This window comes from Camelus ferus, chromosome 2 (assembly GCF_009834535.1).
Source record: "Camelus ferus isolate YT-003-E chromosome 2, BCGSAC_Cfer_1.0, whole genome shotgun sequence".
In the NCBI taxonomy this organism is placed as follows: Eukaryota; Metazoa; Chordata; class Mammalia; order Artiodactyla; family Camelidae; genus Camelus; species Camelus ferus.
Window position 1 is genome coordinate 65613631 of NC_045697.1, and position 19679 is coordinate 65633309.

Consider the following 19679-nt stretch of genomic DNA (forward strand, 5'->3'; position numbering starts at 1 on the left):
AATTTTTGAAGGATCTTGAATGCTATGGAGTTTGAGTCATTTTCTAAGGGTGGTGGAGTATAGAGGAAGTATTTAAATAAGGCAAGAACAGAATGAGATTTGCACATCAGAAACAGCACTTTAGCTGTGGTGGGGAGGGTGGATTAGATGTAGGTTGGAGTAGAGACGGGGAAAAAATTTAGAAATAATCTTCTAGGTAGAAATGATGAGGGTATTAGCAATGGAAAGGCAAAGGTAGTGACAGATTTGCAAGATGTAGGAGGTAAAATGTGTACAACTTGATGAGAGATGAAATGGGCTCGGGGAGTTAGAGAGAAAGGCCACAGGTGAGAAAGGGGTTAGCTAAGAATGAATCTAACTGGTAGGACAAATAAAAAGATGGCAAGTCTAGAAATTATATTAGAAAACAAAGTAACAACAATAACAGTAATAAGTTAATGATTGCAACTACCAGTAATTGAGCACTTAAACAGTAAGTGTCATATTAAAATCTTCTTCAAACCTCCAGATACCTTATTATAAAATTATCATTTCCCCTGTATAATAGGGAAAGGAATTGCAGTTTGGAGAAGTTTAAATAATTTGTTCAAGAACTGAAACTCAGATCTTTACATCTTCAAAACTCATGTTTTTAGAAACGAAGGGTTGTCCCAGTGCATAACTGTTGGGAGCACCTCTGCGTGGTAGGCCTGCCTCACCTGACCACCTCAATCCATTGTCCAACACTTTTTTCTGCTTCTTGGATCTCAGTGACACTAATGCTCACTCTGCTGGCCCTCTATTATGGTACATAGTTGGTTTTTTAAGTGTCAAATTTTGAAGCACTTTTTGTGCTTGGAAAACCTGTCTCTGTGCCCTGCCCAGGACAACTCTCAGCTACTGCAACCAGTGAACTGCAGTGGGCACCAGGCAGTCTCTGTATGTAGTTGCTAATGGGCCCTTGGAGCCCCAGCAGTATCTGCTCTTTGGCAGTTGCTGAAATTGGCATCCAGAGAAGGAAATTGGGGAGAGGTTATGGGGGTAAAACATGAACTGAGTTGGAGGACACTTTTAATATACCCCTATGTGTCTGTCTCTCTCTCACTGTCAGCCCCTTTGGCTGAAGCACGCAACGCCTATCCTATCAACCATGTTCCATTTTTTCCCCCTGAAGAAAAATCCTTCTAATGTGATAACTTGAGTTGACGTGTTCTATTCCATTAAAAATGGGATTCGAGTTAACATTCCCCAGAGCTAGAGCTTGCAGCTCACTCTTGTCATTTGTTGGTGTGCATTCCACACCACCGGGCTCAAATGTTAAAAGAGAGAAAGAGGGAGGGAGGGAAGACGGAAGGAAGGGAGGGAGATGCACGGAGAAGAAAGGTTTATGATAGTTTTATTTTAAAGTTTGTATAGGTAAGAGCTATTCTCTTATTAAAGGAAAACAGGTAAAAGTATGAATGAAAGTTCACTGCAGAGGGGATAGGAATTAGATTTTTAACTACTTGATAGCTTTAGAAATGTAAGTAGCAACACATTCATTATAACACAGTATCATTAACAAAGTCATATAAGTGTCCCAAAGAATTTGCTGTGAAGAAAGTTATGACCATTTAGTATCAAAGTTTCATACATTCTTATACTTAGAAAGGACATGAGACATTAATTCAACTCCAATTCATGAATTTCCTCTTTAACAGAATAAAAGGTAATCCTGCCATACGCCAAAAAAAAAAAAAAAATCCATTGGAAATCATTAAATAGGACATTATGAGGAGAGGAATCATTGTAATAATAATCTTTATATAAGGACAATAGATAACTTGATCAAATGCTGATGTGACAGGTCCTCTAATCATCACTCTTTGGGGAGGGCACTGTTACTCTATCCACTTATGGATGAGGAAAGATACATTAACAGGGATGCCTAACATCATACAGCTCACAAATAATAGACCTGCTTGACTTTAAAATCTAACCTAATATCAAAGCTGTGCTATCAGATACAGCTAATATCAGACTATCACATGTATCAGAATTAATTTTCAATGCCTGAAGGGTTGTAAGTTTATTCTTCTCATGGAAAGAGTTTGTAATCAGCCTAGATCCACCCAAATTCCTAAAATTTCCTTCCACAGAAGTACCCTTAATCATACAGTTTCTCAGTGTATGTAATGTTCATGTAAGTAAATATCACTTACCTATCAGACAGTGTTGTTTAGTACCTGTGGGTTGCTAGTCATATGGGACCCTGGTACAAGAAACAGAAGAAGAATCTCAGTAAGATGTCGAGAAAATAAGGCTGATTAGAGTGGCAAAGCATTTGCTTTCTTTTATCATTCACCACTTACAGCTATAGACACTCATTTTTTACTCTGTGTGCATGAATTGGGTTTGGGGTTGGGAAGGGACGGCTCAGGTGTTTGAGATGCGCAGAGTGATCATTTGCTGAGTTTCCTGTAAGTGTATGTTGGTTTTGTATGGGTAGGTAAGAAACCGAATATATTAGTGTGTATGAGTATATTCACAGCTAACTCTTTTCTAGAATGCTCTAGGTTTCCCGTTTTTTCTGAGTCTTGGGTAAACGTTGCAGATTGTTAAAAGAAATGTCAGTATTTGCCAAGGTAAACTTATGTATTAGGTGCTTATTGACTATTTTATAATTGTTTTGCATTTTACAACAATGAGTTGGCATGTCTAAATAATATCCTCTCAGATGTTGGCCTTAAGATAGAATGTCTCTGAGGATTACCACTTGTGGAATAACCTACTTGATTTCTCTTAGGGCTTATAATATAGGCCGTAGCATTTCTGCTGATCTTGCTGTAAAATCTTATGAGCATGAAAATAGCAAAATCACTGCTTATAATAGGCACCCTCCTCTCTTTTGGGCTCCTCAAACAGCCTTCTCTTTCTGTAAAAAGCTATTTGTGCTCACTTCATTTTGCCTCATCTTGTTTTTGCCACCTTTGCTGTGCTGTCTTGGTGTACTATAATGGAATGACACTGAATCAGACAAGCTGTAATTTTTATTGCAAGCATATCTCAAGGCAAATTTATAAGCTGAACTTGATATCAGAAATGAAGCGAGAGGGAACATGCCTTTGTTCTAAGTTACAAAACGCTCTGCTAAATTTGAAATATGTTGAAAATATACTTCCTTTTCCTGACACAAAGACTTCACATAAGCAACATATTACGACGTGACTTTAAAATTCTTTTATGTGTACAAAGTAGTTTCACCATCTAAAAAACTACTATAATGCTGTATTCAGGTTTCAAGCTAATGTTTAAGGTGATATTATGTCACAGAAACTAGATTATATTAAAGATCCTAATACTTGATTTCAGTTTTCTTTTCATGGAAAGCTAAGAGGTAGCATTAATTTATTTAATAGTATTTTACTAGTATGACTACTTGATCAAGCCAGTCATATATTTAGATACAGGCAGAAACATTTTTCTTCCCTAGACTATGATCTCGCCAGGTTACAACCTTTTAAAAGTGATGATCAGTACTGATTGCCAGAACTAAGCAACAAGTGGCCAGTCCTGTCCTGGGAGGGCTTCTGATGAATCCTAGCATGGCCTTCTCCAGCCATGCACCTTCAGGTTCTAGAGAGTGCAAGCTCTGTACATCTGCCTAAACTTGCCCCTCATATTTGTAGACATTGAGCCCATGAGGCCCATCATAACCTGTATGGATATGTTTCTTTTCCTTCTCCTGTGTTACCAGTTTAGAGCATCACTAAACAGTGGGGAATATGTTAAAATGTTAATGTTTTGAATATAGTTTTACTTCTACTACTGGAAACAGTAGTAAATAAGAAACAAATTCCTCTTTTGAAACAAAATTCTTATAGCTATACTACTACCAAGATAATTATGGTATGTCCCGGGAGCCAATGCCCTGTCACTCTGCTAGTAGGTTGTACAGTAGCCCCATGTAGCTAACATTTATTCCTGCCTCTGCCCTCAATTATTCACGTATACTGTCACTTTATCTTTTACGAATGGTAGAATTAGCTCAACAGTTGTAGAATATTCCAGAAAATTCTTCCCTTCAAATAGTAAATTTTAAGTGTATCACTTTATGCAGCAGAAGTGTAGAGCAAAAAGAAATTATCACAGTATCACTCATTTCCATATAATATGTAGTATACATCAAGCACATAAAACTCAGCAAAATGTAGATTAAATTTTGCTGAGAGTTACCATTAGGAATTGGCACAAATAGTCCTCTAACAAATACGGCTCATAATGTATCGTTTACAACAGTTTTGCACATGATGGAAACTGGTGACCTGCAAGAATATTCCCAATACACTTGCCCAATGCTAGTGCTAGTTGCAAAGACCCCCAGGAAATCATCAGCAAACGCCATCTGGAAACAGATCAAAAGGTCAGAGGTCTCCTAACATGAGATTCATGGCCCATGGTTATGGAGGGCTGGTAGGTATTTATTCTTGTTCAAAATATGCTATGGTGTTTCAAAGCATCTGCTCCCATTCTCAGAGGTTAGTGAGTTTGAAATGTGCCAGCATCTAATTTTGAATAGTATGCCAAAAATACGTATTTGTTCTTAAATGCCAGTCATTAGAGTTGAGCTCCTACACAAATTCAGTGAGTTCTGGTGAAGAAGTGATTGGTTCTCCAAGTTAGAAAGTATAGAGTGACTCAGAAATTCAAATATAAGGAGACTGACCACCAATTTAGAGACGAATAACCTGGGACAAGTAGATATCATCTGTAACTCAAAGATTGATTTGAAAATCCCAGAGCATTGTTCTGTAAAAGAGAAAACTGAAAACATATTCAGCTTTCCAGAAGAATGAAATTTATTCTGTTTGAATCCAAATGGAAGTCTCTCTCTCTCCCTCTCTCTCTCTCTCTCACACACACACAGATAGACACAAGACACTTAAAGCCAATCTAGCAAAAGAAATGTAGAAATAAGAGTCAGTATCTTGCAGTAGAAATAATATGGTTTTTGGAGCCGGTCAGGTCTATGTTTGAATTCTGTCTCTATCCCTCACTGACTGTGCCACACTGATCTAGTCCTTTATTCTCCCTACTTAGGTTTCTTGTCTATAAAATGGGTGAAATAGTTCTAAACATGAGGCATTGCTGGAAGGATAATGTATGCCACTTGCCTAGCAAGTATGTAATAGCCACTCAATAAGTGATGAATATTACAAGTATGAATTTTTAAGTATACACCTACCCAAAACATGTTGTTTATGCAAAATGTAATTATTTTATAAAAACATTTATGACTTGCCACCTAAAAAAACATAGGCTTGAGGCTTATAACACATCAAAAATTTTAAAAAATTAAATGATTATATGATTATCTAGCAATATAATTTAATTTGTCTTTGCTTTGATGGATTGCTAGATTTTTTTTTTTTTTTTGGCAGAGAAGTTTACCAAAAAAGCATTGTCCTATCACCAGAAATTTCCACCTTTCCTTCAACAATGATTTTTGTCTTGTCATGTTCCATGCAAGTGCCACACACCCTTATAGTATTTCTCCTTATATATTACATCTTAATATGAAGAAAGAACAAAATAAGAAAACAATTTGAGATTTGTATTTACATGTTTTACTTTTTGCTTCCACTTGAAAATATTCAGTACTCTTTCCTGTGTCTCCTCTGCTCCAATTATCAAGGTCTCTCCAGGACCTTTCCAAGCAAACCGATATCCCTTACGGGACGGTCCTGGACTCTGCAGTGTATGAGCATGTTCGCATGAAGGGAATGAATCCTTTCGAGAGGGACAGCATGTACTCCCAAATGTGGCGGATGATCAACCGAAGCAACGGATCAGAGAATAACGTTCTGGAGTCCCAAGCCGGCATTCAAAAGGTATGGCCATAGTTTTTCACTCAGAATCTACTGCTTTTCCCCCCATATTGGAATTGCTAACTTGAGTTTAATTTACTTCCTTCTTAAAATTTTAACTTTAACATAGAGTTTTCAGTTAAATTATACCTTCTACCGATTTAAAGATTTTGAGGTGATGCATTGCACCAGTAGAGAGAATTCAAAGCTTTCTGCGGTGTATCTAATGGATCCTTTTCCCATGGAATTCCAAAGCTAGAAAACATGACTTGGTGTTTTGTTCAGAACAGCGTCAGGGATTTATACACATGAAGACTTGAAAAGGCTTCTAAAAATCTCATTCCAAATACTATTCAGATTATCCAGTTTTTTCAAATGACTTGGTATTTTCTACACTGCACTTGTTTTTAGATGGAAACTTTATCTTTACTTACAATTATGTGAAGTTCTCTGCGTGAAAGCTAATCTTGTCAACAAATACATTTTCTACAGATGTCTGTTTCTATTTCCAAAAGTGAAAATCTTTGTTTATATCTGATTTTTATATAACCATCATTTAGAAGTTATTTAAAAAAAAAAACATTTAGAAAGCAGTCTTTTGTGTAAAACACATGAGGCTAATTTTCATTCTGGGCTGTGGTTTATAAACATGTATACAGAAGTAACTCTTTCTTCCTCGGGATCCATCAAAACCTCCATGAGAGAACTGATGATGTTTTTTTAAAATTATCCCAGTGGTTAGCACAGTGAAAATCATCAGAATTGACGTTCAACAAGTAAGTATGGGATGAATGACTGAATGACCAGTAACAGCACCAACGGTGGCATACATCTTTTCTCCATAACCTTTCACAGCAGAATAATTTGGATTCCAAGTCAGAGTTCCTTGTTGAAAAGGCAAACTCAATGATTCCATGTTGGAGAACGCTCTGATAACTATAAAAAATTATTCTGCCACAGGGTCTAGCATTATTCTATGCCTTTTCATATGATATCCTTTATCTGCTACCACTATTGCTATGGTTCCCTAGAGTCAGCCTAGTAATTTTTGCAGTAACTATATTGATACCATTATTTTAAAAAACTGATAATGCTGGCAGAAACCTCTTTCCAAGTACTAATGATGCCTTTAAATAAGTGAATGCCCTTGAAATGTTAGCAATGGCCTCTAACTCCTTTACCCTTGTTATAGTAATCCCACTTTCCTAGAGCCCAGGTATTGATCCTAAAATAGTTCTTGCTTCTGTCAAGAGGCCCATTGGTTCTTAGAAGTTCTCCATGGTATCTTCCAGTTCCTGAGGGCCTGGGAAGGGCAGTGGAGAGTGTGTGAGTGAAGGGACCTGTATGTTGTCTGAGGGAGAGAGAAGGGTAGATTTTAGGATTTACTAGGTACTCACAGGATGTGAACGAATTTAAGCCTCAGAAAATATTATAAATGGTTTTTGGAAGAGTTACTTTCCTTCTTATTGTCTACTGTTAAAAAGAATGTTGTTTTCTCGAGGATAAGTATAAGTTGAAGTCCATGATTTGTGAAGAACTTGTGTTTACAGGGGATTGTCATGATTCATTTTTATCTGTCAAGAAGATCACTATAGCTGATGTTTGGAAATTGGTAAGAGTATGAAAAGAATGGAAATAGTGAGGCCATAAGAGACTGGTAACTTTCTGAGGTAGCCAGTCAGGTAAATAAGACCTTGTTCTATGCTTATGGTCTTACACACACACACACACACACACACACACACACACACACACACACCCCATTACCCTTCATTCTTTATATTAATACAAACTGGTTACATTTCCTACATCCTGGTGTTTCCAAAATAATATATAAATCATAAAGATATAGGACATCAACTGCTACACCGAAGATTTAAGTAGTCATAGATGTAAGATATTCATACATATCTTCTAAGGTCTTCAGTGTTCTTTATGAAAACTTCTTTTCCAAGTTATGTACATACAGGTTCCTACATTTTCTGAGTTTTTTATTTTTTACCTTTATGTTATTTAACCATATGGAATTTAACTAGACATTTGTGTATATGTAAAAATAAACAGTAAATATCCATACTGAGACAATTCCAATCCAAGATTCTGTGAAGTAGATAGAGGTGTTTTAGACTCAGCTACTGACCATTTTGCAGCATGTGCTGAGAAATTTTACTTATTCTTTAGGCTTTCATGTTTCTTTGTCTTTAAATATGTAGCCATTCCATTGCCTTTTAACTTGGGCTAGTGTTTCTTATGCTGCTTTTAAATGTCATACTTTGTCTTAAAGAAATTATTATGAAGACTGGGAAGAACTCTGGTCTTAGAAAAAAACTATCCGGTTTTCTTTCCTGGTTCTTCCAGTTCTTAGCTGTATAACTTTGAGGAAATCACTTGGTTTCTCTAAGACTCATGTACCATGTGTGAAATTATCACAATGTAAGAGTTAAAAGCCTGTGCTTTGTAGGCATACAACCTGGGTTTGAATCCAGTTCAATTTTTTAAGTAAAATGTGGAAATGTGATTAGTTGCTTTAGTTACTTAAAATCTCTGGGGCTCAGGGTTTTTATCATGATGATAAGAATTTCTATCTCATATGGTTTTTGTCATTATTTAATGATATATATATATAATGTAATATATATATATGTAGAAGCATCAATAAATAGCATGACTGGAGTAATAAATTTATGAGATGATCCTGAAGTTTACATGAAAGAATGTGTATATATGAGTGATTTGTAATTACAAACCTTTATGATTTGTATTTCCTAAGGTTAACCTAAAATTATGACATAGTAAAAAGATAATGCAATAAAAGAAATAGAGAACAATTTCTATTCCCTGATAGTCTGCTGATAAAAGAGGACTTAAAACTGCAAATCAAGTCCCCAAGTATTTATTATACCACATTTATTAAGTTTTCTGATTTACTAGAGGGGTAGGGAAGAATCCTGTGATTAATTTATAATGGAAAATATCAGTGAAATTTGTCTATTGTATATATTTCTTTCAACCAAAATCAGAGACAGCTGAAAATGGATTAGACAGAGATTAGGTAGTAACAATAAAATGTTTTGGAGTTCAGTTTTCAAGGTCTTGGCCAGCTTTTATTAAAACACAAAGCCAACCAAGCAGCAAACAATAACCTTCTCCCCTGCTCCAGCTCACTGGGGGTTGATGAGATTGAGAACTGTAACACATGAAATGCGGCTCCAATTCTTCCTCTAGCAACCAGTCTGGCACATCTCACACAGCAGCTTCCTGTTCTCTGTCATTGATTTCTAATTTGTGCAGGCAGAAAAGACCTCCAAGGTCTTTTAAGTCAATATTCCACAAAAGGCCAAACTTCTTCTCTAGCACCTTTGACAGGAGTTCATATGTATAGTAACTGCCTTCCAGGAAAGTCTGCATCACTGTGAAAACAATCCTCCTAATCCAATTGTAACTTTAAATAGATCCCATCAATGTCTCAGGCTGTGCTTGTTCTTAATTGTGTTATTAGTCTCATTAAGTTTCTCTTACTTGAAGATAGACCCTGGTCCCTTCTAACATCTTTGTTCCGCTCATATCAAAGAAACCTGTATAAATGAGGGTTAAGTAAATGAGTTCTGATCTGCTATTCTTAGGAGACATTCACCTGTACCAAACTAGCCTAATTAAACTAGAGTAAATGCGTTTCTGTCTTCTTCTTCCTAGGATATTTTGCATAAGTAGGAAAAAATGTGATTTGAAAAATATAACTGAGTTTTTGATGCATCCATTTGACATTTATTGGGCACATTCTATGAACCAGCCAGTGTTTTGGTCACTGGAGTGAGCATAAATGAAAGCAAAATGCCTTTGTGGACTTTACATTCTAGTAGGAGGCAGACAATAAGATAACTAAAATATGTTGTATTTCAGTAGCGTTAAGTGTTAAGGAGGAAAATGGAGTAGGAGAGAAAGAAGGGGGGTATGGAAAAGGAGATGGTCTGCTTTGTTAGATCAGCTGACCAGGGAAAGCTTCATTAAGAAAGTGACATTGGAACATGATTTGAAGGGAGGTGGGGGAGACAAAGGTGTATACCTGGGTGAAGTGTTTCCAGGCAGAGGGCCAGCCAGTGTAAAGGCCCCCAGGTGGAAGCATGCCTGGATATTCTAAGACTATGAAGGAGGCTAGCTTAGCTCCAGAAATAAAGGATACTATCAGGAGTGTAATGATGCCAGAGGGATAGAAGGCCACATGGCAGGGAAGAGGCATATGCTGTAAGGTCCTGTTACAGCATCATCCTGTGAACAAGCAGCATCAGCATCACCTAAGAGCTTGTTAGAAATGCAGATTCCTAGGCCCCCGAGCCCCTCTGAATGCAGATCTCATTCTGACAAGATTCCCAGGTGATTCATGTGCACACTAAAGTCTGAGAAGTGATCATTCAGGGCCATATAGGACATTCTAAGTGGGCTTTCAGTCCATGTAAAATATGAAACTTAGAAGTATTTTGAACAGAAGAGTAAAATGATTTAACTCATATTTTGACAAATCATATGGGTGCTGTATTGAGAAAACCTGAAGGTGACGATGTGAAGCTGGAAACCAGTTAGGAGGCCATGATGGTGACTCGGCAACATTCTGAAAATACACCATTGAAAAAAAAATTTTTTTAATAAAATGAAATGAAAATACAGCATTGAAAACCAATCCCTGTTAAAATGCAAATACATCCTGGGAGACTGTGATTATAAGTAGCCTTTAGCATTAGCACATTAATGGAATTTAGTTTATCAGATTATTTTTGGAGAGATTCGGACACAAGACAGGTAATTTTTGAGAATGAATAGAGAAACTTCTATGTCACAGTTAAGAATCTTACTAAGAATGAAGGATTAGTTTGTTGCACTGAAAAAGAAGTTCCTGGTTAATAAGAGGGCAGTATTCATTTCTTGATAACATGTTATAACTCAGGAGGTGAATAACAAATTATTCTAAAACCTCAGCAATAAAGACTACTAGGGAAAAGAAAGTTGGTATTAATAGGTTTAGAGCTCCTATCCTAGCCAAAGGTTCTCAATGGTAACTACATAATACTTCAGACTATGTATTTCAAAGGGGATAGAAACTGATGGTTACTATGGCAACAGGAAGTAGGTAGTGGTGCTGGCAACAGCAGTATTCAGTCAGAGAGATAGCATCAACTTGTAAGGCTGTCTGCTTATGTCCCAGAGCAGTATGCGGGAAAGGAGAACCAACAAGGTCCAAGGTGGGCATCAAAGCTCCAGCCAAGCCACTGGGCTTCAGGGCCTAGCTTAATCCTAGCTGGAAAACTGGAGTATTGAAATGAAAGCCAAAACAAAAGACTAATCATATCAAATGGGCCAATAATAAGGATTTTGGAAGACTGGAGCAGAAAAAAATTCCAGACATTATGCAATGGTGAAGTAAGCCTACCCAAGGCATTCATCTCTGGCTGAAAATCTGGATGGACCGAACCTGTTGTTTTACTTACTCATTCAGAACATACTCATTGAGCACCTATTATTTACCAGGAACTGTTCTAGGCATTGGGAGGTATAACAGAACAAGCAAAGCCCTTACTCAAATGGAAATTATATTGTAGTAGAGAGAAAACAATAGATAAGCACATAAATATGTACAATAAAGAAAAACTGGAAGGTAAGAATGAAAGGAAGGAGAAGCAGAAAGGGGGATGTTGCCACCACATAGTGGGTGCTCTCAGAAGGCATCTCTGAGAAAGTGACATTTGAGTAGAGACCTGAAAGAGGACCATTTATGAGCCATGAAGATAGTGGGGAGAAAAGGGGGACAACAAGTGCTCCAGGCAGAAGGAACATTGCAAAATTCCCGAGGCAGAACCTAGTTTAACAATGTGGCTGGAGCAAGGTGCAATGGGGGGCAGGGGGCAAAGGGGATGGTAGGGCAGAGGATAAGAAATAAGATCAGAATGGGAGTTAGGCAGGATGGATTCCATTAAGAATACTGATGCTTAGATCCCACTAAAGTTCCAGTTGTGTCTTTTTTGAGATATTATTGACATATAATATTATCTTATTTTCAGGGTACAACATACTGATTTGCCACTTGTATATAGTGTGAAATGATCACCACAGTAAGTCTAGTTAACATTCGGCACCATAGATACAAATTTATTTTTCTTGTGATGAGAATTTTTGAGATCTCTTCTCTTAGCAACTTTCAAATACACAATACAGAATGATTAACTATGGTCACAATGCTGCACGTCACATCCCCACTACTTATTTATTTTATAACTGGAAGTATATGCCTTTTGACCCCCATTACCCATTGTATCTCAACTGGGGACTGGGAGGCATCTGAAGGTCTTAAATCCTCTCAGGTGACTCTGATTCACATTAAAATCACAGGTACAATATTTTGAAGCCGTTTAAATGACTTTGGCTTTCACTCTGAGAGAGGAAACCAAGGAAGGGTGGGCAGAAGGGTGACATGATTGGACTTATTTTTAAAGGTCCACTCTAGGTGCTGTGTGGAAAGTGGGGGGGGGGGGTGCTGGAAGCAGGGAGACCATGAGGAAGCCACCATAATAATCCAAGTGAGACATGATGGGGGGTGGACCAGAGTGGTTATGGTGGAAGAGGTGAGAAGTGGTTGAACTTGAATATATTGTGAAGGCAGCTCTGACAAGATTTTCTAAAAGACTGAATGTGGAGTATGGAAAAGAGGAGTTAAAGATGAGTCCAATGTCTTTGGCTTCAGTAATTGGAAGAATGAATTTGCTATTTACTGAGATTGAGAAAACTATGGGAAGAGCAGATTTAAGAAGCCAAATGAGAATCAGCCTTTGGCATGACAGATAATAGGAAATGCTTATTAATTATCTAGACAAAGATGCCAAGAAAGTTGCTGCATATGTGAGTTGGATGTTTAAGAGAAAGTTTTAGCTGGAGATAAATGCTTCGGGATGACTGAAATAGAGTTTTCATTTTAAGTCGTAAGACTCAATAATATCACTATGGATGTGTGTTTACCTAGAGGAGAAAGATGTCTAAGCATCTGTGACAATTTAATATTTAGAGGAGGGAGAGATGAAAAGGGTATAAAAGAGTTAGGGAATGACCAGCCACTGAGGCAAGAGAAAAAAAAAAAAAAAAACGAGTTCTTATTAAGAAGCTAAATTAAAAAAAAGTTTCAAGGAGATTCAAATGAACAATTGTCAAGTGATGCTCAAAGATCAAGTGTGATGAGGATTAAGAATTAATGATTTATTTTGTAGCCAGTGGTCACTGGTGACCTTGACAAGAGCAAATCTGGGAGAGTGAAAGGAGCAGGAATTATAATTAGATTGGAGAGAAAAAAAAAGAGTGAGAACTGAGACCATGGAGATTCTGAGAATAGGCACTTTTTAAAGGGGGTTTTCTAAAAGAAAGTGCTGAATGTGGGAAGGGTTCCTGGGGTGGGATGTGAAGTTGGGGGAAATTTTTTTTATGAAAGAAAATATGCTATGTCTGTATATTGATGGAATGAAATAGTAAAGAGGGGAAAACTCAAGATGCAGGAGAGACAGGAGAACTACTGGGATTCAGTGCACAAGTGGAGGGTTTGGATTTAGGAACGCAATCCATCCGTAGTAAGAGGAGAGAAGTTAGAGCATACGGCATACATTCAGATAGGTTGGAAGATATGGTGGTGGGAGACCTTGGATGTTTATTTCTGACTGCTTATTTTACTCAAAGAAACGGGAGCCAAGGGCATCACCAAAATATAAGCAGCAAGATAACGGTCCTGGAGATTTAAAGAAAGAGAAGCTAGGAATGGCTGTTCTGAAGAATGGGAGGGACAGTAGACTGGTGAAGTATAATGGAGTTCCTAGACAAGACTAAAAACCTCTTTGAAACAGTGGTCATGATTGTAAGATGGGACCCATCAGCATGATTGTGGGTTTTTCTCTATCCTCTCTATCTTCAGCTGCCTCAATATAAGTGTGGGGTCAAGAGAATAGATTTCACCAGAATTGGTGTTTGCCAGATAAGCATGGTAGATGACAATGAGGGAGTTGAGAATATAGGTAAAGAAATGATCTCTATTATGAATCACAGAATCTGAGCTGTATAGGAAGAAAGTGGTAACACAAGGGAGATTGAGGATACCAAAAGCATGGCATGAACACTGGACTGTGGGTCTGGATAGGACTGAAGGATTGTTGCAGTCAGTGTCAGAAGAACAGGATTGGAAATAATAGGAAGTTGGCTCTGGGATGACACATCTGATATTGAGATGATGAAGAGAGTGCTGGCATTAGAAATGATATGACTTGAGAGTGGGTGGCTGAGGTGGGAGAAAAGACACACTCTTTGGAGAAGGAGAAGCCAAGAGACTGAGAAGTCGAGTACTGGAAAATAATGTCTACGTGAATAATCACATCACCAAGAATAACCACAGAACTAGAATTTGAGGGTGATAGGGAGGCAAGTGATAAAATCTTTCAGCAGGGCTAGAGGAGTGACACAGAGTCAGCAGATGACTGCAGTAAGAATGAGCAGCAAGTAGCAGAGTCTGGTAGCATGAATTTCGAAGCGAGAAAGCTTCAGAGACGAGTCTAGAATTAATTCAGGGGCAAGGAGGACACCTACCCTGATCCAGTCACAGTGGTATGAATGTCATCGAAGAAAAAAATAACCACCACATGAGAAGACCAAAGGCAATGTGGTATCCCCAGAGTTCTGGCAGGTTCCACTTAGCAGAAGAAGGTAAAAGGAGATTTCATAAAACAGACTGAGGGTACAGACAGGGTAACTGTGTGTCCTGGTTTGGGACAGCCTTGATTTTGCCAGGTATCCCACTCTCAAGATTATTCCCATCAGAACAATAAACTGCATCATCGTCTTAGACACAGGGTTCATGGGGACCATAGGATTCCGTAGAGCAGAATGGAAGAGTCTGGAGAGTTGGACAGGGATAGGAAAATTGGTCAAAACCAGGAGGTGCACAGATTCAAATCATTAACAGAGGAGGAGTGACCTGGGAGGCTTGGATTTTTCATGACGACCGCCCTCAGAGACCTAGAAACAGTATGGACTCTAGGCTTTAAACCAATTGGCCAGTTGGTAAGTGTGAGGTGACAGGTGGTGTGAGCATGTTGCCAGGAGCATGGTGACAATGGCGGGGCAGAGACCTGACGAAGAGCAGTCTCACCAGGAGCTGAGAGATTTGATGGCATTGCTGCCTATGGCTGAGGGATGCTGGGAAAGGTAGCAGCTGACTCGCTAGACTGAAGGATAAAGTGGGAACCAAGTTCATAAAAGAAAGAAAAAAAAGACTGTGAATAGAAAACAAATTTCAACTGTTATTTAGTTTTATGTGTAGTAATTTTGGGTCTTATGTCCCTCAAACCATTGTGGAACCACAATGGCCATATTCTCTCCTGGTTGTTCCATTCCCCTTCCCCTTAGAGCTCTATAGCATCACTTGGCACTGAGTAAAAATGCCAAAGTGGATGACAGTTTATGTGCCAGCAGCAGAGAGAGGGAAGAGCTCACTTGAGCTTCAGTAATATACGGGCTAGGGGCATGACCTTAGCACTGGAGTTAGGCCCTTATCACAGAAATGAATAATCAGACTGAACACAACTTGAGGGAAAAACAAGACAAAATACTAAACAGCTTGAGTCTATGAAAATGCCAGGAGTCCTGGGCTGTCATTCCACGGGGCATAGAGATAGCAATGCATTTTCTGTATTTGCCCTTTTGCCAAATGATTCAAACAAATATATGATTCAGTTTAGCACTTCACCCTGCAGCTGGGAGCTCAGATCTCACTGGCATATTTTCTGCTCTCCAGAAATCAGAGTTTTGAGCTCTGTGTCAGTTATCACACAGTGAAAAAGAGAACCAGTGAAAGAATGAAACAACACACAGAGATCATTTCCAGCAGCCCTGCCAACACATTTCTGATGCCTGGGATTGGGTGTTGGTTTTGTTTATTTAGTATTTTTTTTAACTTACTTTTGTTTCTAATAATCTTCATAGATGTTTGAAATCAATTAGTCTTGATTAGATATTTTATCAAAGAGTAAAGGAGAAAACTGAAACTGTATACTTCTGAGACTCTCCTATGCATGTTAACTTTAGTTATACTATGCCAGGTCTTATAGCACAGGAAGCAATCTGTAAATAAAGATTTTTTCCTCGATGCCTGGGAAATATATTTATCAGTAGATAGATTCTATAAATTAAAGTGAAAATAATAAAGTAGTGTCTTGTGTATATAAAGATGACACTACTAACCCACCATTATCAGAGCATGTACTTTTAAAGTTGCTTTTTTTATATAGTGATTTAATCCATGATGAAAGACGGACTTTCTCCAATTCTTCTTTTAATTAGTTACATTCCATTCCAATTTATCTAGTCATTCACTCATTCCTTTAATCAACAAACATTTATTCAGTGGCTGCTAAGTACTGGAAGCTCTGTATTTTAGGCACAGAGGATGCAGAGGTGGATTCTTTTCATGAGGCTGGGGCAGTAAAATGCTGAATAGCACCTACCCCGCAGAGAGATGTCCACAGTGTTATGAGGACACAGAGAAGGAGAACCGAGCATAGCCTGGGGGATGAGGCTGGTTCACATCACAAAGGCTTCCTAAAGGAAGTAATGTCAAACTTAGAGTAAGTGGGACTTAATCGAGTAAAAGAGAAATAGGAATAAGTAGGATGGGGAAGAGAGCCTGCACAAATGCATGGAGGCAAGCAGAGCAGAGTACCTGCAAGAAATGAAACTTAGATATAAGGTGCTTGTCTTAGTCAGGAGAAATAGGATCAATAGGATACAGGTGCATATAGTTATAATAGATACAGATAGAGATGCAGACACAGACATATATATTCTATATATAGTTTCATGTATATAATGATAAATATCTGTAACCTATGTATATAATTTCATATACATAATACACACATATATGTGTGCATATATGTATATACACATATATATGTGTGCATATATGGGTGTGAATATACGTTTACATATGTATGTGTAAACACACATACCCACACACACAATGACATTTATTATAAGGAATTGGCTCATAAGATTACAGAGTCTGAGAAGTCCTACAAACTGCTGTCTGTGAACTGGGGACCCAGAAAGCCAATGATGTAAATTCTAGTCCGAGTCCTAAGGCCTGAGAACTAGGAGTGCTGATGGTATAAATCCCAGTCCATGGGCAGGAGCAGGCTGATGTCTTGGCTCAAGCAATCAGGCTGAGAGGGAGGATTCAGCCTTCCTCTAAGTTCCTGCTATACTATTTCTACCTTTCTGTTCTCCTCTCACCCTCCACAGGTTAGATAGTGCTCACCCACGTTGGGGAGAACAGTTTGCTTTGCTCAGTCCACCAAGTCAAATGCCAGTGTCTTCCAGAAACACATTCACAGACACACCCAGGAATAGTGTTTAACCAGGTATCTGAGCATCTCATGGCCCAGTCAAGTTGGTGCATAAAATTAACCAACACAGTGCTCCAGTGCAGTGAAGGGGAAAAGAGATGTAGTCTGTGCTGTGGATCAGAGACACCTACTGGGCCCTGTATCATCTGAACCTGCTAATTGAATGTCAGTTCTTTTAACTAAATGAGCAAAAAGGTGTGAAAAGAATAACCAAAAATATTTGAAAAGGAATTTCTGGATTGGAAAGAAGATATAGCCACTTTGGATCTCAGTTTTCTTCCTTATCTTTAAAACTGTGGAAATGGAATAGATGAATTCTGAGATTTCTTCTGGAGTTAATATTCAATAAGTCTTTGGACCGTATGTTTTCCCACTTTCTTCCCTGAAGTTATCGTAATTAAATTGTATTTTATTTTTTCATTTTTGCCAAAATGATGAATGGAAAATTATTTTATTTTTATTTTTACTTTTCTAATTAATAAGTTGAACACTTCTTCAAATGTATATTAGCTCTTTTACATCGTCTACATATTGCTAAATTATTTCTTTTTCCCCTTTTTCTATTGACTTAATTGTTATTATCAGTTTTATACCACCTTAAAAATATCGATGGTAGTACTTTGTTTCTTTTGTTACTCTACCTTTAGCCCTTCAGGCTTTTCTATTCCAATCCAAGCTCACATCTGCATTTACACTGTCAGTTAAGCAGATGTACTGGCAGGCAAACACGATTTAGTCAGGTCCTAATATAAATCCACATGCCCAAGTGTACACTTCAGAAGACAACATTTCTTTTTGCCAGGCGGTGCTTTCAAAGAGCAGCATTTACTTTTCGAAAAATGGGAAAAGCTAAATGGTTATGTAAATATGCCTCTAAGCTGTCCACTGTTTGCTATCTTCTTCTTTACCCCTAAGATTGTTAACATAAATAAGAATTTTATAAAACTTAGTTCCTTGGTGAAAGGACTCAAAGTTTTTGAAATGTTTTTCTATGGACATTTCTAATTAAGACATTGGACTTTCATGCCGGTGTATTTGTTTCCATTACATTAAGCTGTAGACCTTTAACACATACTTTGAATTTTTAAGGTTTTTTCAGAACCCCTCCTTTCCTCAGTAAGAGAATTAGGAGCCTATGTAAGTTTCATTTATGTTCTTGTGGGTCCCAGACCCTGGATGTCCTTTCATATCTTCAAAGGGTCCCTTCCTCTCACTCTTACTAACATGTTGTGTTCTACTATGATTTTCTTTTTCTCACCTGCTGCCTACACTTCTTCTGCTAAATTTATAAATTTATAAATGCCATGATTAGTAGCATATCCTTTTGCTTTTTCATTTCTCATAATAATTGTCATCTTGGGTATTACAGCTTCTGATTACAAATTTCTCCTTTCTTATTAAACATCTATAGATCTATTATTTTCCACATTTAAATCAATATGTTTGGCAAAATCCTTTAGGGCTCTGTTGTCTGGCATCAACTCAGCCTGAGTAGTACTAAAGTTTCAATGCCTTGATAGTTTTTTGGGGCAATAACTGTATTACAATATAAAACCATACTTCTGTTTGGTAGACAATAACCTGTATTTCTGTGTTTTCGGTTTTCCCTTTATTTCTTCTGTTACACATGATATGAAATACTGGAATGCAAAGGTGAAAAACAGGTTTTAAAAAAGTCCATAACTGAGGATGGAGTTCCTCATTTTATGTCATGAGGAACTGATTTGTGATGTAATCTGAACAAATCACATTAATAGTTTCCATATTTAACACTCAACATACACACTTCTATCTAAATTTCAGCTTTTATTTATTAATTTTAAATTGTGGTAAGATAAAATTCGCTGTCTTAATCATCTTAAGTGTATAATTTAGTAGCATTAAATACATTTGCATGGTTATACACCATCGCTATCCTCCGTCTCCAGAATTCCTCTCATCTTGCAAAAGTGGAGCTCAGTGACCATTCAACAGCAACTCCTTGTCCCTCTCTGTCCCCGGGCCCCCAGGAAGCGCTCTGCTGTCTGCTTTTATGAATCTGACTATCTTAGGAACTTCATATAAGTAGAATCATACAGAATTTGCCCTTTTGTGACTGGCTTATTTCCCTTAGCATCATGTCCTCAAGGTTCATTCATGCTGAAGCATGTGTCAGAATGTTTTTCCTTTTTAAGTCTGAGTAATATTTTCTTGTATGTTACCACATTTTGTTCATCTGTCCACTCACTTAAAGGCACTTGAGTTTCTTCCACCCTTTGGCTGTTGTGAATCAGGCTGCTATGAACATGATGGTACAAATATATTTGAGTCCTTTCTTTCAGTTCTTTTAAGTATATGCCCAGAAGTGGAATTGCTGGATCATATGGTAATTCAGTTTTTAATATTTGGAGGAATCACATCCTGTTTTCCATGGTGGCTGCACCATTGTACATCC

The 19679-nt window shown here is 37.7% G+C and overlaps 1 protein-coding gene across 3 annotated transcripts in view; it reads left to right on the forward strand.

Moving 5' to 3' along the window:
* GRID2 (glutamate ionotropic receptor delta type subunit 2) overlaps positions 1–19679 on the forward strand; it is a 1267610-nt gene that overhangs the window by 1061742 nt on the left and 186189 nt on the right. For all 3 annotated transcript variants that reach the window (XM_032459821.1, XM_032459811.1, XM_032459829.1), the window contains one exon: positions 5654–5849. In XM_032459821.1, the coding sequence (XP_032315712.1) occupies positions 5654–5849 (196 nt within the window). The remainder of the gene's footprint in view (positions 1–5653; positions 5850–19679) is intronic.